At 36.3% G+C, this 26,812-nt stretch overlaps 1 protein-coding gene across 2 annotated transcripts; it reads left to right on the forward strand.

The window, feature by feature from the left end:
• The first annotated feature begins 820 nt into the window (after positions 1-820).
• LOC135481850 (guanine nucleotide exchange protein SMCR8-like) lies at positions 821-26,582 on the forward strand. 2 transcript variants are annotated; one of them, XM_064761586.1, is made up of 27 exons: positions 821-848; positions 4,423-4,915; positions 5,520-5,608; positions 6,019-6,085; positions 6,974-7,056; positions 8,639-8,684; positions 9,235-9,319; positions 9,565-9,716; positions 9,841-9,985; positions 10,438-10,508; positions 10,785-10,898; positions 11,553-11,610; positions 12,118-12,184; positions 12,797-12,890; positions 13,510-13,634; positions 14,245-15,221; positions 16,154-16,225; positions 18,037-18,097; positions 19,005-19,069; positions 20,725-20,887; positions 21,530-21,659; positions 22,434-22,490; positions 22,798-22,874; positions 23,100-23,177; positions 23,654-23,753; positions 24,349-24,415; positions 24,761-26,582. In XM_064761586.1, exons 2-27 carry the CDS (start codon positions 4,727-4,729, stop codon positions 24,817-24,819), a joined length of 3,291 nt encoding a protein of 1,096 aa, XP_064617656.1. In that variant the 5' UTR covers positions 821-848; positions 4,423-4,726; the 3' UTR covers positions 24,820-26,582. The 2 variants fall into 2 exon arrangements, with proteins under 2 accessions (XP_064617656.1, XP_064617657.1); XM_064761587.1 differs by lacking the exon at positions 16,154-16,225.
• Positions 26,583-26,812: the final 230 nt, after the last annotated feature.

Consider the following 26,812-nt stretch of genomic DNA (forward strand, 5'->3'; position numbering starts at 1 on the left):
GAAAGATAAATATTTGGGCTATTCTAACATTATGGAAATTCAATTTGGTATGCACTGTACGATTTCATTTTGCCAACTATTATTTGAAACTAGAAGGCATTGCAAAAACACAAACCTCTCTCACAGCTAAGTGACAGAGGTTTGATTGCCGCACTATACGCAAGGGACAGTGCATGTATTTCTGTCCTTTCTGGTAAAAATTAAAAAAAAAAAGAAATAAATAAAATATAACCTGAGACTAATATAACAGAATTAGTTTCCTACGGTATTAGTCTCAGATATAACAGAATTAATATGGTTTGTAATTGCGCATGTATAATCAGTCTTAAAAAAAATTAATTTGTATATTATGGTAAGAAGGCCTGCTGAAAGCTAAGCCTTTCGTGAATCAAAACAGTTCCTAGTCAATAATCGCAAGGCCAATTTCAACACAAAACACCAAAGAACTACAAACGTATCGGTACCGATATAGCCTATGAAGTACAAAATATGCATCTTGAATACTCTAACAATGAATTTTAAATTCATGGGAAAATACTATAATTTTGGAATATTACTCATGTCTGTATATTTATTTAGTACTTAACGAGAAGGTCAAATGTTTCATGGTAAGATACGATGGGGCCTCCCAATGCTCTTACTAGCTGCCAGGACATATGGATACGCTTTATTATATGCAGATGTTTGTTCGTTTCAATATTTGGTCCTAGTTTTGCCCGGGCGTTTGTAGACGCGCGCATAATCAGGTCGCAGTAGGGGTTGAGGGTGCCAGCTTAATAAGATGCTGTCATCCAGCCCTCGCTTCAGTGATATTTGCAGACGAAAACAGGAGAGCTTGAACTGAAAACGTATGTCAATGTGTTTCTGTTTTTCTTCATTGCTGGGAAAATGCACGAATACACGAAACTTCCTGTTGGTAGTGAAAACTTCCTTATCTAGGATGTACTTTGCATTGAAATGAGTTCATCACCGATGATTGTGAACTGAATGTCCACTGTCGGTGTGTCATTCCGAGTTTACGAGTCCATCTAGATGAAATCATCAAATTTCAATTATTAACCTTGGCATGTTCCTTTCCGTTACTTTAGCTGGAATTTGTTGTATGATAACTTACCCAGAATTTACATCGTCTGACAATATTTTGACCTTGTTGGGTAAGAAATAACAATTTTAATGTGATCTGAAATTTTGACTTATTTTGACCAGGCATTGCCGGAAATGAATGTCAGAATTTTACAGTAACACACTGAGTCCTTATAGACTTTGTTTACATGTACATCAGACTTTGACGGTTAATAATTCTGATACACCTTCGACTGGATTATTGTCTTAAGTCAGAGAATCACCCGTTGGAAACTAATAAACAAATATTTGAATGCATGTTTTAGATTGTGAGAATAATTGTTAGACTCAAAGGAAATGACTTCATCTGTTGGAAACAGAACGTTAAAATTCGAATCCAAATCCAGGTGTTAGCCAAATGAATTAGCATTGTATGCTGATGATACAATGGAAAAACAACTTGTCCAGTCAGACCGGTGATGTGGTCAGACATATCCAATGTGCCTTTCTACTCGGAATGAAATTTCCTGTGGCCACACAGCCTTTGATATTTGTATCAAATCATACACAGTTGTATGATCAAATAAGTTTGAAATTATATTTTGGTAATTAGAGGCTATTATTTCATAAGAAAGTTAGGGACAGTTTATGTTCAAGTGTAAGATGCTTCTCTTTCATTCAGTAGGATTCATAGGTGTTAGTTGAATCCCAGCCTCTGACAGAGAATCCCCAAGATTCCCCCTCTTCCTTGGGGCAGTTATCATTGGCTGAAACGTCTAAAGCGCTTTCTCTCTGCAACTAGTAGTATTACACTGAACCATGGCACAGCAGGGAATGCAGCAGGTGACCATGGCAAAGGAAGTCCTAGTTACAAGATGAAATTCCTGGGAAAATCACTTGCCTTCCACCTGTATGGCATACATGTTAAGCTGCCTCAAGGTCTCCCCAGCACATAAAACTGCCTGACATGGTTTAAGTGGAATATCGTGGAGTACATGAACCAAAAAACAAACCTAAGAAAGATGAAGGAGCAGGATATATATATGTATAATTCCAGAGAATTAACAAAAAACATGTAAGTTATTGTCAGAAGTGCATTCATTTATTTTCAGAAGTACATAAATAGACAGGATTCAGAGCAGATATTACAGTGTATACACACACTACAGGGGCATTGCACTAGTGCAGTTCTTTTAAAAATCAAATGGTAATAGATATATGTGATTTTGTAATAGGTGAAGAGTGAAATTTACACAGGATGTTCATGTCAGGATTCAAAAGAGTAAAAATTTAATGCCAGTGGATTGCATTCCTTTTGATATAATGTGTCTACTTGATTTTCTTCTGATGGCCCGAACACAATTTGATCATTCTGTAGAGAACACTGTATGTTCATGTATGCTCATATGCAGTGGGTAATGAGTATAAAGTTTATGTAATAATTGCATATATGAGTGATGGTAGATCTGATTGTTTATAATGCCTGTATATTGATTCTGGATGACAATGGAGTGACTAATATGTACACATTTGTCTTTGTCCAGATCTTTGTCTGACATCACAATATATAATTAATGTTGTAAAATGAGGTCAGTGCTGTGTTTAGGAGCTATTGAATTGTGATAAGATCTGATCACTCTTGATAAGCGGAGACGTATTCCGATCATATACTGTTAATCTGTTAGGCTTGATGTATTTATTATGTACTCAACCAAATTGCTTGGAGATATTTTCATCTCTGATAATGTCATTTTGAGGTCATATTGGCTTTGGAAGAATTTGGGACATCTTGTGAGAACAAAGACATATCGGTACACTGGTTGCTTTTAAACTTAGTCTGCATGCAGGTAATGCTATACTAAGTGATCTACTATCATGACTACCTGCATGTTTATACCTGGATGTGTGTCACATGTATTTTATATGATAATGTACCATGATTATTTGACTATTTACTGTTTCATACTGAACTTATTTTACCTGATAACAACAACAACTCTGATGACCATTCATATGCACCTGTATGTATGGATGACAGGGACAGTACTTTATGTGGAACTTGTGTGCTAACTACTCAAATTCAACCTGTTCAACTGCCTCTGCAACCAATATTTTTAAACATTCTGAGAGAGCTATGGTGTGTAGGCCTATAGAAATAGTTTGCGTAGTTTTATGAAGCTTGCCTCTTGCAAGTGACGCCGACCAATCATTTTTATAATAATATTATGCATAATAAATTCCCCTGAGAAAAGTGCTTTAGTGGCTAAAAAGGTTGATGATTGACAGTACATGTGGTCTATTGTCACGGCTGATTATGCCATTCCACTGTACATGTATACACCGGATGATTGTATTCCTTGTACATATATGAGAACAGTGACTCAAATTTAGCGCTCACTGATCTGTCTTCAACTTTAACTGAGAGGTACAGAAAACACTGACATGAAGTGTATGTCAGATGGAAGACCACTAAATACTGTCCATGAAAGTCGTTGGATTTATTTAGAATGTATTTATTTTAGAATTCTTTTTGACCTAGTAAAATGCATATGAAAATTTGAATTCTTTTTCTGACAGCATTGGGACCAGTGATGTCACATCACATTCTTGCCACTTAACACACATACAATGCTACATTTCAGCAATAAAAGTGCATATACATGTAGATTTATGAACGTATTCGTCGAATGGACCGTAAAGTGAGTTATTTCAAGCAAAAAATATGGATGTCACATCATAGGTACCCTAAGGTTCACTATAGAACACTGTAGAATCTGATGTTCAAAAACCATTTTACTCGATTCAAAAAATGCTAATAAAATAAGTCTATTTTAAGACTATTTTCTTGGACTGTATCAATGATTTTTCATCTGACATATACTTCATTTTGGTATTTTCTTCGTCTTTAAGTTGGGAGACTTAATTGTCAGGCATATGTACATGTACATGTGTGCTTGTTGGTTGGCTGTGAAGTGTAATGGGCTTTCCTAGGAGACTGCATGAGTAGACATTGACCTATGGGTTCATATGTTCAAATCTAGAAGCTTGTAGATATTCAGGGTGAATTTAACAACATTTTACTAGTCAGGAGTTGTACATGTGTGTATAGTTTCCTCTGGGTTAAGCCTAGCACATCTATGTATCATGTTGTCCCAACATCAGAGGCATCCACATGTGTAAAAATCTACATTATCATATGTAATTAAGTATCATGTGATGGCAGTCAGCTGCTGTACATGTAGTACTCTGTGCATTGCCTGTTTACAGTGTTCATGCTGTAGACTTCAGATGTGTAACAGCTGATCTGTACATGTGTATATATATATATATATATATGCTTGTGTTTGCTTTTTGTTTCAGGTGAACTGTGACCTGAGCTTTGGCAGTCCGTCAGTGAGCTAGGGCCATGTGATTTGCTAGCTATACACTCCCACTTGATTTTATCATGTATCACACCGTACAGAGACCATCAGGCTTTAAATTGTAACAGTGATAAGGGATGTCTGAACTAGCTGGGAACTATGAGACTCTATGACATACTATTACATGTAATGCGGTCCACATGAGTGTAAACACAAAACACATGGCTTTTCCTCAGTGGGAGGGGCCACTGACCTTCTGACCACAACCTGACTTATCCTCAGCTCTGGGACAGGTGGTCAGGATGCTTAATGAGTCGCAGTGGTACACGCAGGTGGAAAGGGGGGGACAGATGGAGTACTTTGGCGATGTCCTCTCGCCCTATCTCTTCCCTGATTATGCCCAGCAGCATCCCTGGAACAAGGCTTCCACCTGTGACAAAGACTTCATCCTCATATCAGAGTTCTGTGAACAAGAGGGACCCAAACCTTTAGTAAGCACGAGTGATATAATGTGTAGCTGAAATAGATGTTGTGTGCAAATAATAGATCTGAGATGACAGCATTATCTTGAGAATAAGAGAGATTTAACGTGGTTAAACCTCATGTGCATATTTGTAGTCAATCAGTTATTTGGTTGAAGCGGCCTCCCCTTTGTTTCAGGAATGAAAAATTAAACAAAACTAGCCAAGCTCACTTTTAAGTAGTTAAATATGACAAAAATTTCCATTTTATTTGAATGTTTCCAAAATACAGTTGAGTGTTTAGTGTATGCCTGACCTTGGATATTTGATATCCAATATAATTAGTTTCAGGCAATGATTGTTAAGGACAAAAACAATGTGATATGGAAGCCTTTCGTGCAGTATGTATATATACATACAAAAAAAAAAATACCCAGTCACACTTTGAGCCATGTGTTAAATGATTCATTCAGTGCTCTTCTCTTGATTACAAGCAGTACCTTAGCTTTGGGATCTCTTTACAGCTGACTTCCCTACAGTACTTTCAGGAATGGCATGAAGAACAAAGGATAAATCTGTTTATATCAAATAAAAGTTTATCTAATGTTAATAAAACATATCATGTATGTCACAGATTACCATTCCAACTGATGAGGGCAGCGATTTTGACAAGAATGAGTTTGTTGTGAGGATCATGGCTGTAGATCACCAGGCTTCTTCAGGGTAGGTTTGTGATATATGTGATTTCCAAACTAAATGTCATCCATTTCAATCCAAGACTTTTCCTGTTGCAGTTTGTTTTATATCTAATGTAAATTTCAGTAAATTATTATGCAGTCTGTCAATAATTGCACTTTGGAATGTGTGTTAATTAATATGAAAACATCAGCATAAATTATCGTATTAATGTGACTGTGTTTTTAATTATCTGCCTCAGAATGGATCATTTTGTAATGTAACCTCTGCAAGAACAAGATCCTGTGTGAGGATCACAGCTGTAAAATGACAGTTTTCACCTCTTTCAATGTGATTTTAAAGTTTGCTCCCATCCCCCACCAAAAAAAAAAAAAAAAAAATTGAACTCGATGCTTTAGTGTTTAACATTTCCAATAAAATTTCTGTGTTTATAACAGTGGCTTTACCATGTCTGAAGATACACAGGTTGTCATGACAGAGTTGAAGAATGGGACATATGCTTATGTAAGTGGATAAGAAAAGATTGAATCATATATATAGAGGATATTGGATAGTGAAGGTTGAATATCATAAAAAAATTTTCAAGTGAGAAGTGAAAATGAGAACCCACGAGACGTGAAACAGGTTATTTTCACCTCTAACTGGAAAAATATTTATGATATTCAACCTTCACTGTGCAATATTCTGTTTTTGATATATATTTTGACAGTATCATGATTTTGTGTATGTGGACAAGTTTAAGTAATGTTCTTAGCTGCAGGCCTTCACAGACTTGTGTATATAGTATGACCTTGTACATGACATCTTGTATGATGTCGTGTCTTGTTGCATGACTTTAGAAATGTTAAAGTTGACTGAATTTATATTATGACGTCATTCTGCTAAGCTCAGATTGGGACGCCATAAAACAGAATGTTTCTTTTTGACGTCATGGCATCAGGGTGTGTAATAACAAAACTGATATCTAACTCTAGCCAGTGAGATACCTCTTTTATCAGTGAAAATGAAATCCTGACATTTCACCTTTATATAAATAAATAAATAGTATTGCCTTGTGGGAATAATAGGGCTCAAGATGCCTGGGCAAGCCTGGCGTAAAAAACGACTAATCTAGAGCCCTCCTAGTAGGCCCTTCAGGGCTGATAGCAGTGCTGTAAATAAATATTTACATATATGCTTTTTTAAAATATATTACGTTGCTGTATACAAACTGTATTAAATTTCATATTCCACCCACAATACACTACTAAGCTGTACTTGGGCCAATGCAAGTCATTGGAGGCTATACATGTATGACATGTAAACAACGTAGAATTTCAACAAGAAGTATGACCATATTTTTTAATTTTAAATTTTGAATATGACCAATTTTTTAATGCGCTTGTGTAACAGGTGCATCACTTCACGTTGTTTGACCATCAAGCTAGAGGATTTGTCAGGCCTTTCTGTATGACATACGTCACAGCTGATCCAAGGTAGGTTTCTGAATTTATCCGACACACTGTGATGGCGGAGTGATGTGAAGACAAGTCTGGAAATAAGGAGCAGGACAAAGACAGTGTTGTGCACCAAACTGTATTTTGTCTACTGTTTGGTACAGGACAAAACTACCATATAACTTTTTCAGTTGTGTGAATAACTGGAAGATTTGCCAATTCAAAAGTTATTTCCAGTCTTGTGGAGACCATCTAGATGTTTGGTGTTTGCGAGGCAGCATCATTGTATGATGGCTTTATGAATGGTCTCACCTGCTACAAGGAACATTGTATTGATACAACAGAAGTGATTTTACCAGATTCATGAAATGCCTTGGTTTTATTTCTTAATGTGCAGATTAACCATACAAACCAATTTTTCGTCTTTCACTGTGTTGGTGTAAACATGGCTCCAAAGTATAGTTTTCTTAAAGCCCCAGTGGTCAGTCTGGAAATTTAGTAGCTTGCAGCGGTGACGTCAACAATGATCCCTGTTTTAAAAGAACTCTGTGGGAACATACAGAACAGATCTGGTTGAATGGGGGCGGGGTTGTGAGGAACAGACCGAATGGGGATGGGTGTAGGGGCAGTAAACTGGCCTGAAGAAGCTATGCAGTGTCTGTGCACATGTCACCTTGCCCACACTGTAGGGACACAGATCACCTGGCTCGGGGCACTATGGGGGTGTTCACCGAGCTCCGAACAATATCAAGAATGACGTAATTTCTGGAAAAATCTGACCATTGATGGAAAATATGCATAATATAGAGGGGTAACTAACAGGTATAAATATGCCCCCAAAATGAAATTTTTTTAACAAAAATTCCTGGGCATAATTTTCTTCCTAGCTTTATATAGGGTGTAAGTTGCTTGTAGGGCCCATGACAACAACCCTGTGCCCTGATGTTAGCTTTATAGGATGTAAGTTTCTTGTAAGGCCAGATTCATTGCCCTAATTCCTCAACCTTGTCTTAAATGAAAGAGCAACTTTGAGTGCAATGTATACACATTTTTAATTTGATCTTGCAGGCAAAACTACATTGCTTGGATTGGCCAGTTCCTGGGCTTCATTAAAAATATAATTTTATTAGTACACAAAGAATAATACCTTCAGAATATGCTTGAATAAACACCTCCCATTCATTACTGCAATTTAAAGGGAGTAACAAGTACACTTGCCTACTGTAATACTGAGAGCCACAGAGATCCCTGGCTGGCGGAGTTGTCTAATGTGTTCTTCAGACGAGTACTTGACCAGTCAAGTCACATGGTTAAATCTGACCTGCAGCTGGAATAACTGAAGCTATATGGTCATGAAGATTGCCATGTGCTTGCTTATTTACTGTTATTGTCATCTTTCTGGCAGCCTTGCTATTTTGGGTATTTTGGCTATCTGTACTCACCGCTGATCATGCATGCCCAAATTTGGGAAATAAAAAGCTCTGACCTGGTGAGGGGTGTGGCTCAGATCCTCCAGGTAAGCATGACCACTGTCATGAAAATTGAATATTCGTGTGTACAATCTAATAATACAAGCAAATAATTAAATCATTTCCTTGTTGTTATGTTTTTTGTTTCCCAGGAAGCTGATGTCATTCTTTGAAGATCTGTGTTCTGAGTTTAATAAGGTAAGTAAAAGTACATATATAGCCTTAGGTGGAATTTGCATGCAACATGATGGATTAGTGACGTAGACATCTTGAGGGTTTCATCTAAGACAGCCTTTATGATATAACCTAAATGACCTAAAATTTGGCCCCAAATAAATGCATTTTTAGCACAAAATATTGTTTTTGGCGCAGAAAATTAGAGAGCAGGATTTTCCAGCAGGATATCATCCCATGGTCCAAGCAAATCTCAAAACACCTTTCTAAGCTCTGTACAACTCTCAGAATCATGAAAATGGACAAGTTAGTCATGGCTGAAATTTGTGGTAATTTAGGGTCATTCGTATTCATTAGTTGTAAAAAGATGAAAGTGTAACACGAAATGTGGACATTACAGTAGCCTATTTTTTATGCTTTGTGGAAAATAAATTTCTGAAATGCATGTCAAGGTAATTTTATGAAATTATCATTACCAGTTGGTAATTCACAGTGATACCATTGAAATTATGCAAAATTATAAATCTTTTTAAAGTTCCCTGACCTTAATAATAATTGACGTATCCATTGGCAGGTTTCTCGCTACTTCAAGTATGGGAATAAAATTGTGTTTGTTAAAGATCTGGCGAATCATTTGAAGGACCTTCAGTACACACGAGGTATGGTTTACATTGGCTGAAATTTTCTGTGAAACATATGAGTGTAGACATGTTGAATTTTGTATTTGGTCAAAGCCATGTCATACATTAGATATAAACACATGTAAAGAGAATGGATATTTGACAGGAAGTCTAGTTAAAATACAATTTAATTATAATGAGAAGATTGAATTAAATCTGTGTTGTATGATTGCAATGAAACATTAAGTGGCGTCATACAAATTAATATTAATGTCTTTAACCAGATCGTGTGGTGGAAGTTCAGGCTCAGCTGGCAGAGAAAGGGGAAGTAACTCTGGATGCAGATGAGAGGTTCCTGAGAGATTTCACCCTGGAGTCGGTGGATCAGGCCATACAGGAAGTGAAGGATATTCTAAGACAAGTCCAGCCTCAACTGGTGAGTCTCTGGCCTAATTATTAGAGAGGAAATGAAATACCAAATCTACATGTCGTGGAATTTCACATCATATGTTGGGAAAATTACATTTTATTTGTTAATCAACAAACGTTTTCACTTCCAGAATGACAAGAGACTAGAGGAGCGATTCAAACGCCTGGAACAAAAGGCCATGTCCAGCCGACACCAGAAGATGACTGACTTGTTTGAGTCTATCAGCCTGAGAGGAGAGTCAGACACAGTGTCACCACACAAGCCCACCCGATCTTGTGAGACATGCTTTGTTCCCTTCTCTGCCTTGTTGTAGGAAGCATCACTGATTTTCTGCAAGTGGCAGTTCATGAAAATATGCATTTTCCAATAAAGATCAAATTAGTAATTGGAAATGGTTTGAACTGAAACAGAATCATGCCTTCATGGCTATTTTCCTTAATATTCTTTTGATATAGTCATTATAATAAATAGCTTTTGTTGTGAGATGGAGACTAGGAGCAAAACAAAAGCATGATATAGATTCACAGATCAATGTTGCAAAACCTGCCTAATATAATGGCTTCACAAAAGCCTGTGGCCTTTTTTTTTTATAAAGCTCATGCATCAATGCATCCAAGCAGTTACCATTGTAGCTACAGAGCTTGTACTGGTTGCCATGATATTTGCAGCACATGCAGTTTTGTTACTCCAAACATTTTGTACAAATACATATGTATTTCTATTACAGCTGGATCTTTCACATACAGTGGATCATATGAGATGGGGGAGTCATTTCTTCATCAAAACCCTAACCATAAGGTAGACACACCCCTCTAGAATTGAAGTCAATCCCTTGATGTTCTCCAGTTGTCACTTACTTGTTTTAAAGAATTTGGTGTTGTGTATGTATAAAAAGGCATTGGTGAAAATAAAAAACTGTGACAATTGTGGTAAAAAAAATATTTTGTACAGTAAAAGAAACTTTGACTGTAGGATTTAACATTAGTTTTCAAACCTCTGCAACCTACTTAAGCAGGTGTGGAGTAAGAAAGCTGTGATGGAAATTTAATTTTCCCTTCGCCATATTCCTTATAGGTGAAGCTTGTAAGACTTGGTCGAAGGAGGTTTGAAGAGGCATTGCGAGGGTTACATGAACTTTGTCAGTGGGGGGCGAAAGAGGGGCTTAACAGGTTACGGTCAATTCACAAGGTAAGATTATTCTGCTAGGCTTTAGATTGTACATGAAATCCTGATCTACATGTATGCTTTGTAATACCTTAATGTTTAGCAAATACCACATACAACCAGATGCCTGTCATCATGGTATTTCAAAGCACTTCAGTTCAATTGTTTTTTACTCTGCATAAGTCACACACACTCTGCACATGTAAAATACTAAAATACTAGATACTGTGGTGTGAATGAAGATTTACAGGAATTCTTGTTCATTAATCTGTATGAAAGATAAAGCTTTAGTGGAATCCTTTGAATTCATGTCATATTTCGTGTTAGCTCATGTAACATTTTCATTGTTCATTTGGGGACATGTTGCACCAAGTATATGCCATTTACTTATTTATGTGATGTTAAGTGTAGTTGGTACTGTGCATAGTACGTTTTTTTCACATGTAAGTTTACTATTTTGATATTTTGTAGGTCTAAATAAAGAAAAAATTATGGACATGAGAAGTCATCTAAGTCTGTAGTATATCAAGTATGATATTCCAGCAGACATGCATTAAGCCACAGTCATTCATCCACTTTAACAGACATTGTATACTAACAGACATTGTATCCTAACAGACATTGCGTCCTAACAGACATTGTATCCTAGCAGACATGTCTCTTTCATTTTGTTTGTAGTACTTCAGTAGAGATTGTGCAATACTGGAAATAGAGAAAAATGAATCTACATTGATAGGTAAGCCCAGTTCTGCCTGTTTTGTGAGTACATACCTTTCCTATCAGCCTTCAAATTAAGCGAAACAATTTGTACATGTAGCTAAAGAATGCCATTATGCTAATTGTATGTATTTGCTGAACAATTTTGGAAATGTGAAGCTATTAATGTGCATGGTACATGTGTCTGTGATGCAACTCCATGAAAGAGTCATGCCAGGTAGAAGGGCTGGTTTCATGGAGTCATTTCTGACTCACTTTTTGCCCTTTTGACCACCTCATGAATATTACCTGAAGACAAAATGTGTCAAAAATTCAACTTCCAGTACCAGAAAAAAAGTACAGGGACAAGGTTTCAAATTTCCACCTAAGTCAGAATTGTCAGTTTTCGAGGAATTGCCTTTGAGTGGGGTGGATTGTCTGGTGTAATCCAGAGTGCTGCCCTATAGGTGAAATATTCTCAAAATAAACTTTCAAACTTATGCAAAAAACTGGACATACTTCATGATGTTGTGTTCTGTGTTTGCAGATCCTCACTGCTCCCTACTGACACTGGGCAGATGTGTGGCAGCTAACTTTCTACATGACATTGACATGTGAGGACGAAAAAAAAAATTGTTATCTTGCCAATTTTGTAAATTAATATATCACTGTACATGTTCAGGAAAACTCTGTGTCATGTGTGATTATACCACTCAAGTGCATTTAATTTGTTCTGCTGTTTTTCAGTGAACATGTACATATAATTGTAATGCTCTTTATGATTATACACTTATGTAGAACCCTCTTGATCACTAGAAGCAGAGCTGATATTCACTGCTAGTTTAATTATTTTCAGAGTCAAAGACCAAGAAAGCTGCCATTGTTCATTGTAACTGTAAATCTTGTGTGAAGTAAAAGTTGTGTAATGTTAGAGATGAATATATAATAGAATAAGTGTAGCACTCTAATATTTTTTGTTACTTTTGAGACAACATGAGTTGTTCATTTTGCCTGATTCTGGGAGCTCTGTTCATCTTAGACAGGCGCTGTGAACTTTGGTTGGAAGATAGGGTGATATCCTGCAGGGGGAAAAAGTTTCAGCATCAAAAGAAATATTTGATGAAAGTTCTGTGTTTTTAAAAATTCATTTTTGGGGAGGAAATATTATGTCGTTTATGGTATTAAAAGTGTTTAAAGAGAACACGTTAACTTCTGTGTGTTTGTAGACAGTGTGCAGGAGCCTTCTGGTCCCTGGGGATGGGGAACAGAGATCAAAGGTTACTTCACCCCACCAGCAATCTGCTGAGACGCTGGCTTTCTGTGAGCACTTACTCTCTGATTAGTTAACCTTTTCTTATATTAGCCTAAGTAAAAACTTTCCTCTATGCTACAGTCATTGCTCCATGGTGCAGGAAAGATGTGATGAACATAACAGATCAACCATCTCACAGTCTGTGTTATACTGGACTATTATGAGTGCTATTTTCTTTGTTTTACACTTCAAGCTTGCTAGTTATTCTGTAATGTATCTATTAAAGAATTGATCCATATTTTACCCAGTTTACGACACAACTTCCTGCCATTTGTCTTCTACCAGTATGGTGTGCAAACTTGTTTGTCAAAAGGGAAAGAACTTGTGAGTAACTTGGCAAGAGCTGGTGGTTTACCTGGAGCGCTCCAGTTTTCACCACATATTAAACTGTTGTAGAAGTGAAAATCTCTTCAGTAGGGTGTTCAACAATAATCAAACCAGCAAGAACTCAACTTCATGTATGTCAGCTCTCAAGTTTGGGCATTTCTGGATTAAAAATATATCTTAACATGCACACATTTCTTCTAAAACTTCCTTTTATGGGAAAGTTTATTAATGGACCTTCAAAAATAACATCACACTTGGAATTTGATGAATTTCTAAAGTTCTGTTTGGTGTGATTTTCAGAATGATACCCTGGACAGTTACAAGTCTCTGGACTCTTTCCTTTCAGTCCAGGATGAGGAGGGGATGATGTCAGCCAAGTCCAGCTATGAACCAGCATTTGTCATGGCCTCTGCAAGGGTTGAGGAGTAAGGGGTCATATACACTTATCCGTCTCCTTGTCTGACTTCTTTAGGAGGAACATGAATTCATTATTAAAACAATAGTATACATAAAGTTGAAGATTCCATCAGATGGATGTCCATCAAAAATTTCCCAAGAATATGATTATATGAATTTTTCTTGACTTTTAAAATAATGGATCCTACAGTGGCATTGAACTGTGGACTCTTGAATTGTTAACCACCTACATTTCCAGTACCTTCATATACATCTGTGATGTCCTGACTGCACACCACGCATTGTCCATGGAACAAGTTATTTCGAAACACAAACATTTTGTCTCACTTGCCCCTCCTAGAGTTTAATATTTACTGGTAAATTCTCAATCTGTTCCTCATTTTAAAAAATTTCTAAAAAATTAAAACTGTGTTTTTTTTTTATTTGGACAGGTTTTGACAAGGATTCTTTTGATGAAAACCTAAATTTCCCATTTACTTATTGCTTTAACTTAGGCGTAGTCCTTCTCAGGTGCCAAAGCCTGCTGGATTGAATTTTTGATGTAGAACACATCATTTGTGCTTCCAAAAATTGCCATTTTGCTTAGACGTGTGGTGTTTTTATCTTTTAATATTGCAGATCTGGAATTAAAGGAAATGGTCACTGTGACCTTGTGGATAATCATTCGGTGAACTCGTGGGTAGATATTCCTTATCCAGTGTGTGATACGCTTACTGAGCAGCCTGACATACCAGGAGTTAAGTCTGAAATTCCTGGAACTCAGGCTGACATGACAGCAACAATTCATGATATCAGAGGAACCAAGTCAGATGACATCGATATCAAATCACATATCAATGGAACCAAATGGGATATCACTGAAACTACTTGTAAGCCTGATATAGCAGGAGATAATGTTAGAATGAGTATAGGTGACATTCCAGGAGAGAAATCAGAAATTAAAATGGAAAATAGTCATATAGATGATGGGCCTGATTTTGATTCCACAAAAGGAAACAAAACAGTCTTACCTGCAGTTGACATCTCTAATGTGCTCTCGTTTGATGGACGAATATCTGACGATGCCATGACAACAAATGGTCAGGCGAGAAAAAGTGAAAGTCCGAGTTCAGCAATGCTGGAAAGTGCAATGTCGTGTTGCATGTCGGACACAAGAATGACCACGAGCGATTCTGGCATGGACAGCGAGGCGCCCACGCCTTCGGACATCGGGGCAGAATTCCGAATCCCGGACTCAAAGGATAGGGGTAAAGCATGGGATGTCTCGTTTTCTGACATTCATGCTGACAGCGGAATATCCACGATGAAGACAGAAGATCAAAAAGCCAGGTCCAGCTTTGATAATGAAAGTGAAAGTTCTGGGCAAACTCTGACTGATTCACAGGGAGAACTTCAACTAAATGGTGTTTGTGTGAGTGAAATGAACAGACTAAGGAAATCCACAGACTCTGGTATAGAGGGAGAGTCAAAACTAGAACTAAGCCCAGGTGTCCAGGAGATGGAGCGTACCTGTACAGTCTTACAGGTAGGCGACCAGCTTACCTGTGACGAGGTACAAACACTGGCTGCCTGGCCTGGGTCAGTTGTGGATGGCAGTAAGTCTTTCCTACTTTAATGGTAATTTAGGTTAAGAATGAAACCAGGTGGAGAACCTTCTAGTGCAAAGACTAATGGTATCTATACCATGCTTAGCATAAATACTGAATCATGATCTCAATCAAAGAACTCTGTGGCATTATTTATAACATTTGCTTTTAATATTTCTGTCCAAGTTGAATGAATGGATTTTTATGACTTAATTTAATATCAGAAATATTTCAGACATATTGTGGCGATGTCCAAGTTAAACATTACATGATTTACTGATTGACGTGAATGGTTATTGAAGTTTAAAGAGAGTCAACTTCTGTCGCCTTGATGGGTCTTGGAAGACTGAGTACAACCATGAAAATGAAAAGAAGAATAACACACAGACAATGACTTGCATGAAAAAATTATCTGTGTTCAAAACAAAAATCATTAATAAAAAAAAAAAAAGAAATTAATCATTAATAGATAGTTCTCTCAAAAGTTTCAGAATCGTTGACAATAAGTTAAGTATCCAGCATTGAATTAATCAGCGGATGTACGTGTGTTTTGATTCATGGGTTGTACAAATATAGACATGTTAATATGACTGGAATAAATACATATCTTAATATACATGTACATGTACATGCCTGCAACTCCCTGAGGCTTGAATGCTACATACATGCACACTGTGGGGAGTTCACATTGCTTGGCATGTAGCATCACCCTGGAGCTAAACTCTCCTGGAAATTGCAGCCATTAACCAAGCAAAGATCAAGATGTTGTACTGCAATGCTCTAGATCTTACCAATGATGCTGATTCATCAGTTTATGTTGATCTTTGGGTGATTTTAGAAAGACTTTCGATGTATGTACATTTAAATTGATTTAGTGATTATTGCTTGTACAAGTCAGTTGATCATTTAATAACAAGTATATGTTGGTTGACACCTTGCAGAAAGTCTCTTATCAATGGCTGTGAATGCCAGCTCTGGATCTTTCCTTGAACGTATCAATAGACCTGACACAGGTACTGCTTTTTTGCTCTCTCCAATCTGTTCTTGTTTGATTGTCCGTTTCTTTCCTCTCTCCTCAGCTCTTTACTTCTCTCTGTCGCCGTCTGTTTTTCCAAGCTGCCATAGTGCTTTAACATTGACATCTAATTTAATTGTTCTGCCAGTTTGTTCCTTGCTTCTTTCGCTCGTCGTCTGTGTAGCAGTTAAAAAATGAAATGTTATTCTGGTATGTTTACCCAGGACTGTCATAAAGTTTATTTGACACAGAGACTTCTTTTTTCTCAGCTTGAAGTGTAACTGTACAAATACTACATATTCGGTCATAAACAATGAGTTGATTCAGGATAAGGATGGCCACATATTTATTATATTATTATTAAGTGTGAGTATTTTCCCTGCAGGAAATCCTGGGAGTTCTCGTGTGACTTTTGTTACATTACATCTTTGGTCAATTCAGTGACAGTGATTAATGATCAAAAATAGTTCTGCTTTGTATTTTCAAAGAAGCTGAGTACATGATTTGCAACGAAAACGGCACTCTGTAGAATGGGATGAATCTTTTCAGTCCTCCAGGACAACATTTGATAGTAAAGCATCAGGGGAGATAACCACCTTATTGGAAAGGATATTCCTCACTGCTACGTCATTTTTAATACAAACATGTAGTGAATTAAATCGTCTATAATTTCATGGAACCAACTAATCACCTGTATGAAGGATGGTTAGTTGGGGAGAAATGTCATGAAATTGTATGCAGTTTGCTGTTAGCAGTCAGTATGGTAAACCGCACTCATGTAGATGCATGTAGTATCAGTGTTTGACGGTAACTGTGAAGTGACAGTGGTCATGGTAGTAGATAAATATCACAGTTTTCTGCTATAAATTTTACATTGCTGTGATATTACTATAGTCATGGTATAACACTGTGTTCCATAACTGTAACCAGAGTCAGTCATTTCATTACTGTGTTTTAATTGTAATATCACAGTGCTGTGTTCTAATCGTGATATTACAGTGCTGTGTAGTGTTCTAATTGTAATATCACAGTGCTGTGTAGTGTTGTAATTGTAATATCACAGTGCTGTGTTCTAAACTGATGTGCTATGATTTGAATACTGAGAAAGGTTGGAACGTATACGTGTGTATCTGTCTACATGCACATGTACCAGTAACCGTCATGACCTGTTTTATACGTGTACCTTAGTTTGATGACCTTTTACCATGTGTTGTTATTCTTACCTTTGTGTTGGATTGTGACTCCACGTACATGTTTTACAACCATTATGATTAATTTATGTACATGTATGTTTATCTATCTTATGAAGCATGTTAATTTGGTGCCAAATTATTATTACTCATAGATTCTTCATCCTTGGCATTTTGATACAGTCATATCTTGTGATGTGGAAAAAAATGAACAAAAGCTTGGTTGACAAAAAGCACCAAGACAAGATACACGTACAGAATAAAAAAAATCACAGTTGAAGAAAGCTATTCTTCTTTAATAGTATGTACAGTAAGAAGTACTAACTGGAATGTGTTAATACTGTTTATAAAAACTTTGTAATTAATATCCAGTTGGTCATGATGATATCGATGAGCTTTTTCGTCATTTGTATCCCCTGTGCTTGGCAATTGACCTCATTATTTAAATAAGGAACTCAAGTCACCAGATGTTATCTCTGTTTTAGCATTGGTGCACATCTACCTTGTTGGTTCAGTAGGTCCATGTAGATTTTTATTTGATGCAAATCAGAAATAGTATTTCTTTTGTTTTGTCAATGTCCAAAATGGTTACTGTATCATACCCCATTGTGTGTTTTAGCCTCCCAGGACAGTGCAAGTGACATTGATGACACTGCTACTCTGCCATCAGACTCGGTCAGGTTTGTATACTTCTCTTCAACTAAAACTTTACACTTGGTCTTCCAGATATGTGACTATCTGCCCATGTACTCAGGGTCAAGATTAAGGCTTGCTGAAACCTGCGAACTGTAACTATCCAATAGAGACGAGTTGTCACAGATCTTCAAGTTGATTCTCTGTTTAAACAGAAGAATGTTTCTACTTTCTCAACGGAGTTGTAGTTGTTTCTCAGTTCACACAAAAGAAATTTTCTACTTTCTCAACAGAGTTGTAATAGTTTTTCATTTCATGCAGAAGGTGTTTCTACTTTCTCAACACAGTTGTAGTTGTTTCTCAGTTCATACAGAAGATGTTTCTACTTTCTCACCGGAGTTGTAGTTGTTTCTCAGTTCACACAAAAGAAATTTTCTACTTTCTCAACAGAGTTGTAATAGTTTTTCATTTCATGCAGAAGGTGTTTCTACTTTCTCAACACAGTTGTAGTTGTTTCTCAGTTCATACAGAAGATGTTTCTACTTTCTCACCGGAGTTGTAGTTGTTTCTCAGTTCACACAAAAGAAATTTTCTACTTTCTCAACAGAGTTGTAATAGTTTTTCATTTCATGCAGAAGGTGTTTCTACTTTCTCAACACAGTTGTAGTTGTTTCTCAGTTCATACAGAAGAATGTTTCTACTTTCTCACCGGAGTTGCAGTTGTTTCTCCATTCTCACAGAAGTTGTACATGTGTTTCTAATCTGTCAGATGTTCTAGTGGATTTTCCATTCCCACAGAAGTTATAATTGTTTGTTTGTTTCTCACAGAAGTTGTAATTGTTCCTCTGTTCTCACTAAAGTTATTTGACAACATGGCACTCCATCTTTCTGCCATTTCTACCAATACAGTTAAACTGTATTTCTTCATGTTTGTGCCTGGCTTATATATTTCAGGAAAATCAAAGTCGCAGTGTTCAGTGCTGCAGATCATGTGTGCAGAATGTCCTCAGCATCCCCAGGTAACATAGCCACTACTTTTTCATTCACAGCCCATTGGATATGTATTTGAAAGAGAATTATTTATTTGATATATAATTTAATATCATACATTAAATGTCAATTTTTCTATTTATATCATGGTGGCACGGCCTCCGTGGCCAATTGACTAATTTGCCAGCACAGTATAATTTGGAGGCTTTTACCAATGCAGTTACTGTGAGTTCAAGTCCACCACTTGCTGGTTTTCTTTTTTGGTCATATGTGGGTAGGTCTGCCAGCAAACTGTGTGAGCCAGCAAATGGTTGTGAGTTCCCCCTGGCTCTACCGGGTTTCTTCTCACCACAATAATGGCCGCCGTCATATCAGTGAAATATTCTTGAGTATGGTGTGAAACACCAATCAAATAAATAACTAGATAGATCATGGTTATTAGGTCTATGGGAATTAAGATGAAACTGGTGTGTCTGGAGTAAACCATCAAGCTTTCGTAGGTATCTGACAAAACCATGCTGCCTAATGAGTCAGCTAGGGCCACGGTATGTACTGTGTACTATGTACATGTAGGTCAGGACTTCATGGTGTTATAGTGTTTATTTCTGGCCTATACTGCATTGACCACTAGATCTTCACCATTGTCAGCATTGTCTCAGAAAGTTTGACGATTGAGGCATGGCATTCCATGGAGTATCCAGAATGCTTCTTCCATAATTAAAGCTTTACTATCTTTTACTATCTAATGTTGAATAATATTGGTATTGAGAATGGTGTAAAGCAGTGATTTAATAAGTATAAAAACAATCACTTTCTATCTCATCCTGTATATGACTTAATAAAATTTTGAGAAAGATAGGTTTTACTTGGACTTTCATCTCAATACAATATTATGAAAAATATTTCTAAAATTCTGTAAATGTTTAGATAATATATTTTATAGGTCAAAAATCATTTTTACGAAAGGGTGTGTACATAGAAGAATTTGATTTTAGACTAACAAAGTGATGTGCTAGAAGTACATGGGAAGGTCTGGCAACAACTTGCGGATGGTCGTGGGTTTCCCCAGGGCTCTGTCTGGTTTCCTCCCACCATAATGCTGGCCACCATCGTATAAGTGAAATATTCTTGAGTACGGCGTAAAACACCAATCAAATAAATAAATAAATAAATTGAACACTTCTGTGGTTGACATGTTTCCATTGTACATACTGTAACACTGAACACTTCTGTGGTTGACATGTTTCCATTGTACATACTGTAACATTGAACACTTCTGTGGTTGACATGTTTCCATTGTACATACTGTAACATTGAATACTTCTGTGGTTGACATGTTTCCATTGTACATACTGTAACATTGAACACTTCTGTGGTTGACATGTTTCCATTGTACATACTGAGGACAAATACAAACAAAAGTAACTGCAATGTGGCAAAAATAAGGCATGAATGCCAAAGATATGTTATTCAGGGGGATTATAAAGGAGGTGTACTCAGCAACCTTACTGCCAAAAAATCTGCAGATACGACAACTTTTGGTCAGGGGCTGATGTAGGCTAAAATATACCACACTTTATCAGTTTGCCTCCAGTTGCTACCATTGTCCTGTACCTGTAGATTCCTTCATTTGCTATCATATGTCATTTGGTAACTGTGATCATATTCATTTTGCTTGTATCAGGTCACAAGCTGCTGAAGATTTGTCAGCTGTACAGTCATCTACACAGTGTGATATACTCCCTGCTGAGCGGCAGGACAGTGGTCATTCTGGGCAGTGTGAAGATGGAGAGAGAGGTGCGCGAGATTGTCACAGCATTGGAGCTGTTCTTACCAGGATACTCCAGGTGAGTTGTTAGAATGAGTCACATACGGGTGCTACAGCATCAAAACTGCACAAAAATCCTGTTAATTATGAAGTCAAGGCATCACCACATGTACCTTTACATGTACATGGTGATGCCCTGACCTCATTATTATCTTTGAACCCACATGAGTCTAAGCAATGTAAAAGTCATGTTGTTGGAAGTGCTACAGTTTGCCTCCAAAAATACATTTTTAGAGGCAGATATCATAAAATGATACTTTTTTGGTGAAACTCAAATTTTTCTAATAGGATATAATCCTACCTCTCAAACAAACCTCAAAACACATTTCTAAAATGAATAGAGCTCTCAGAATTAGGAAAAAAAATGCATGACTTAATCATAATGGAAATTTATTTCCTCACAAATGACTGGTGTGATTTGAATTACTACTCAGTTTTTATTTCCATTGCATGCTGAGACTTATATACATGTACCATTATCTGTCATGATTGTAAAACACAGAGTTCTGTTTGCATTGTGATTTTGTAATTAGCAAATTAAGAATTCTGATGTGTGGAACATAGGAAGTGTGGTAGAATTCCCTGTACTTTAATTGTGAACAGACTTTCAATCCCTCAATGTTTCATTCTGGTAATAATCCTGTTATTTTTGTGATTGCAGCACATTTGAGTCTGTTATTCCTCTGTACCACAAACCCTTGAGGCTACCAGAGGTCATCAAGTACAAACTGATAGGCCTGTGTCGACCTGAAAAAAGATCCTTAGATTATATGGTCCCTAACTCAGTCAAGGTAAGCCTTAGTGTGGTTATTTGTAAGCTAAATAGCAAATTCAAGCTTAACTGACACATCCAGACAGGATAAACAACAGCACATTTTATGTCAAAGCATGGTAACTCCTGACAAACAATCCAGCAAATTTCGTACAATTTATGTGAGTTTGTGGGACACATGGTACTTTACCAGACCTCGAGCATGGTTTCATGTAAAAACCTGACCTGAATATTGAACTGTTTGCCATAGTCTGCGATGTTGCAGCATAGGTATATTAAATGGTCCTTTGTGTCCAGTTTGTGCACTTTAAACAGCTATCTGGGTCATTCTATCAGTGTGTGTTGGCAATGTCCTTCTGTCTTAAATTAAAATGTTTATCAACAAGGAGAATTTGAGCTGATTATGTCACTGATAAAAAAAAATAATAATAAGTTTTGTTAATTGCAATGGTAAATTTGTTAATAATTAGTAAACTTCATCTTATCAGTAACCTATAAAGTTTGGTGAACAAATTTATTTACACCACTCGTTAATTGATCGTTTTCTCGTTTTCATTGCTTTGATCACAGGAGGAGGATTAAATGTTCTCATACTGCAGCACCATTTGATCGTAAATTTATTTGTATTTTTTTTTTTTCTTATTGTAAATTGGATAAAAAAAGATTAAGGTTGTGTCTTGAAGTTTTTTTCTTACATGTCTTAGGAAAATGTGAAAGGACCTTTGCAGAACTTGTCTTATTGTTTTGTTGAGCGTTATTGTGGAAAACACAAACTCTGTGCTGTTCTTTTCAGCATTATTTAACAATATTGGATGTAGAAAAGAGATACATCATGTCCCCTCTATACCAGGTAAGTATCAGTAGCGTGTACATGGTATGCAAGCGCCTGTAAAACCTCTTTCATGAAAAGTAACTACATCATCATATATACTTCATGTGTGCTTGTCAGACTTTGGGATTGTTAACTTTATTGGTATGTTTGTCATGTACTTTTTTCTGTATTTTAATATTACATGATGTGTACTCCTTGGTGCACCAAATAGCTGTACATTCTTGTCTATTACTGTACAAATGTTATTAAACAGTAAGGCTTAATATTGAAAAATGAGTCTATTACTAACATAGTCCTTAATATTCACAACATTGTACTGTTTCAGGGTCATTATGTGAACTTATTGCTCAACCATGTCAGCCATTTTAAAAGTGAGGAGTCCTTCATAGCTTACCTGCACAGGTCAGTCATTTCAGATGTTTATGTGGAAACCAAAGAAATGTAGGTTACATTATTAACTGATTTTGTTATTTAAAGATCATTTTATATAGAACCTTAACTTTTTGCAGTTTTTTGGTAGCTTAATTCACAACTAGAAACTTAGAAGTTGATATTTTCAGCATGAAAGCATGTGTGTCCGTTCTTCTGAGTATGTGTTTAATTTTGTACCCTATTTTGTCATTGCAGTGTCTTACTAGAGATAGCTTCAGAAGCCTTTGTCTACTATCACCTGTTTTGTCTGAGCTCGTCAGGAAATAAAAGCAGGTAAAAATATAAATACATATCTATATAATTAGTACTCTAATTAGTTTCTTGGAAAGACATTTATCTACTCGTATAAAACATATGTATGCATTGTTAGGTTCTTCAGGATTTGTTGGCAAAATGGCAGCATTGTCAGGTAAAATATACATGTAGTCCCGAAGCTTTTGCGCTAACTATTTGATAAGTTTAAACAAACTTATATTTGTCGAAGATTTATTCATTTGCTATAAAACATTTTAACTATGACACAGTGGTTGTTTATATTGTAATGTATGTACATGTAGTATTCGAAGAGATCAGAAATTCTTCACTATGCTGTAATCTTAGTCAGAGTAAATTACAGTGTACATGTACTCAGTCTACTGCCTTCATAATAACTTACCATAAATTTATACATTTTATAACAGCAGTTTTTAGTGCTGTGCATATTGTTGTCTCAAATCTGCTTTAAATTCCTGTTTTAATTTCTGTGACAGAGGCTCCACGCCAACAGTACAGTATGAGAACTACAGGAAGTCCTCGTCAGCGACTTGTCGTAAGCTGGGACTACAGGACTGTGATGCACGCATTGTAGAGGTAAGTGCGCGCTGGGACAAACATAACAGTTATATTAGACCCACATGTACAATGTTCTTCACTCCTTGTTTACTTTTGTCCAGTTTTTACAGAGACCAGTGGACCAGCCTTTGCTACATCACATAGTTTAAGCCAGAGCCATTCACATGTTTGACCACAAAATGATGTCCCATTAATGTTTCATGTCATTTTTTTGGCATTGAGGGGCAAATCTATGTAGTTTACAACAAAGCAAGGCATGATATGTAATGCAAGAATGAAAAACATCCTAAAAAGGATGAGATGTAATAATTTATTTCAGTGGTTTGGGATATGATTACATACAAGATGAGTGTAAGTAAAAAAATTTCTGTCTGCCCTCACATCCGGCAAACCCTAAATTAATAACCTTAAAAGCAGGATAGACTCACTGTGTCGTATAACAGCCTTATTGCATTTTGATGATTTTGCAACATTGTAAATGACTCATATTGTATGAAGTTGTTGTTGAGACCAGGTATTTTTGAAACAAAAATTTCGTAAATTGACATAGGAAATGGACGGATGGCATACTCATGTACTTACACCCCTCATTAGTTTTCTTCTTTTTTTGTAGTATTTGGTAGAACTGATCAAACGACAACAGGTAGAAGAGTTTTTCACCAAAATGAACCTTGAACCAGGTAAGTTCTTACAGAAGGAAGTGTCTGGCCAGAAACCTCCTAAAGTTCAGTATAATTTTACATATTAAAAAGATAAATTTATCAACTATATATGTATTTGTAGGCCTGTACATTTTCATAATGAATAAAAAGTTTAAAATTCTTGTGATGTATTTAAAGTAACTTTCTTAATTGGAACACATTTTGACAACCATTAATTTTATGAGATAATATGGCTTAATTGCTGGATATATCATTAAATAGATGAAAACAAATAAATCAGTATCATTTATCTGTCAACATGGCATCTGTATTGGTTATGGTATGGATGAATTTGTCTTAGTGTGGAAAATTTCTCCTTTTCAGAATTTACAGCTCCCACTCTTCGCCACTCAACTGAAAGTTCTCAAATTTTTAAATGCTGACAAAGTGTCATCTAGAGAGGAAATCCAGACTGATTCCACATACAGACATCTTACAAACTGATGTGGTTGATGCACTGGGATGTTCCACAATACGAACATTGGGGAAATCCCAAATAAGACAGCTCCAGGTCAAGCAGTTCAAAATTTGTACTATTCTTGACCACAGTTCAACTACCCCTGAAAGTCAAGCAAGTATTACATATTAAGTTTATAACACCAGTTTAGTTTTGACGGACAAAGTTTTAAAGCATCCAGTGCCTGCTTTCACAAAGCCCAGTTAGCATTACATGCACATAACTACCATGACAACGAGCATTTTAGGCATTACTTAAAAATGGTAGTTACCTGCTATTAACATTAAGACCAGTTTGTGCCGATGGACCAGAAAGATAAGGATTAGAAAGATATCTCTTCTAATTAAACTAATTTCCATATGGGAGACATTTTGGAATAGCTTAGAAATCTAGTTTGGGTTGTTCAAAACCATCTTTATTATTAATAAAACCTAAAACTAGATTTAACGTTAAGCCAAGTCTTTGATTTTGTACTCAGCCAAAATAATTGTGTAATTGTGTGAAAAATTGTTCACTGCATCGACAACCAATTAAATCAGTAAATGAAGCACTCTCAAGCGCTAATCAATTTTTACGTGACTTCAGATCAACTAATAATGCTTACTCAGTGAAAGCACAATTGTATTGTATTACATATTTAATCAGATGATAGTAAATGTTGAAGAACTTACAAACGGAAGGAGCTTTGTCCTTAGTAAGGTTTTGGCCCACAGACATTGACACCCATTTCTCATGGCAAATACAGCAAAATTTTACATGCAGTAGGTTAAATGACATAAAGTGTAGGTACCATGAGCAGCCAAAGACCATAACCAGACAAAAGTCTCCATTGGTCCCTTAAAACAGAAAGATTTTCAGAATGTGCTGTCAGGCACAATGTAGTTAGATTTGAAATTTACTGCATATGCTTCTACTTGTATATGTATTATTTGTGATAATATAAATATAGTAAATGCCTAAGTTTTGGTGCAGCTGAAGTGATATTTCTGGAATTTTGTGCCCAGAACAAAAATGTGCAATGAGAACTACTCATTCATTTATACTGCTTTTATATACATGTACAGTGTATGGTATATCAGCTCGTGGCATGACACAGTGTCCCGTTTATCTCAACGGCATAGTTCTTACAGTGTAGAATGTTCTTACTGCGAATGTATCTGCTTGCACTTGTCATCATGTCACTTCACGCATACTAACAGTACGTTTTGGTGTTACATGCACATGTAGTTGAAAATTATTTGAGTTCTTGCGATAATATTTTCTGTTTTAAAAGAAGTTTCTTAAGTTGAAATTCTTGCTACTCACACTTCCGACATACAGTGTCAGCGTCAGTATTTTGACTGGTTTCTCGATTTTTTGTGATGATACAGTACATACATCAAAACTAGTAATTACAGAAATAACAGAGGTAGTAATGCTGTTAAAATGAAGGATGTGGCAGAAAAATTGAGGTCGGGATAAAATGACACAAAACATTCATGGTGAAAAAGTTGTTCTCCTCCCTTTGACGACAGACGCAGTTCTCTGTGTATCTGTGCAATCGTGGTGTGCCAATAGAAAAAACATTCATGTTAAAACTGGCTCTTCTCATCCTTCAAACTGTAATACACATATACAGACATGTCAGGTATCAGTGGTATAGACATGTATTTTGTTATTTTTGTGTCACTTGTTTCAGGGTGTACTTTTGTCTTGTCCTACAAGTAGCATCATGTCCACACAGTGATCTTCTGTCTTTTTAAGTTAGTTTTCTGATAGATTTTGTAGGATTTTTTAAGAGCATGGATACGATATTCAAATTTCCTGAAGATGACAAATAAAATTATGTCGAATATGGAAATTTTGAATATTGAAACATCATCTATGCATGATTCATTTGGATTAGCAAATAGGCTTGGGCATTATAAACCTAGAGTCAA

Source organism: Liolophura sinensis, chromosome 1, assembly GCF_032854445.1.
Source record: "Liolophura sinensis isolate JHLJ2023 chromosome 1, CUHK_Ljap_v2, whole genome shotgun sequence".
In the NCBI taxonomy this organism is placed as follows: domain Eukaryota; kingdom Metazoa; phylum Mollusca; class Polyplacophora; order Chitonida; family Chitonidae; genus Liolophura; species Liolophura sinensis.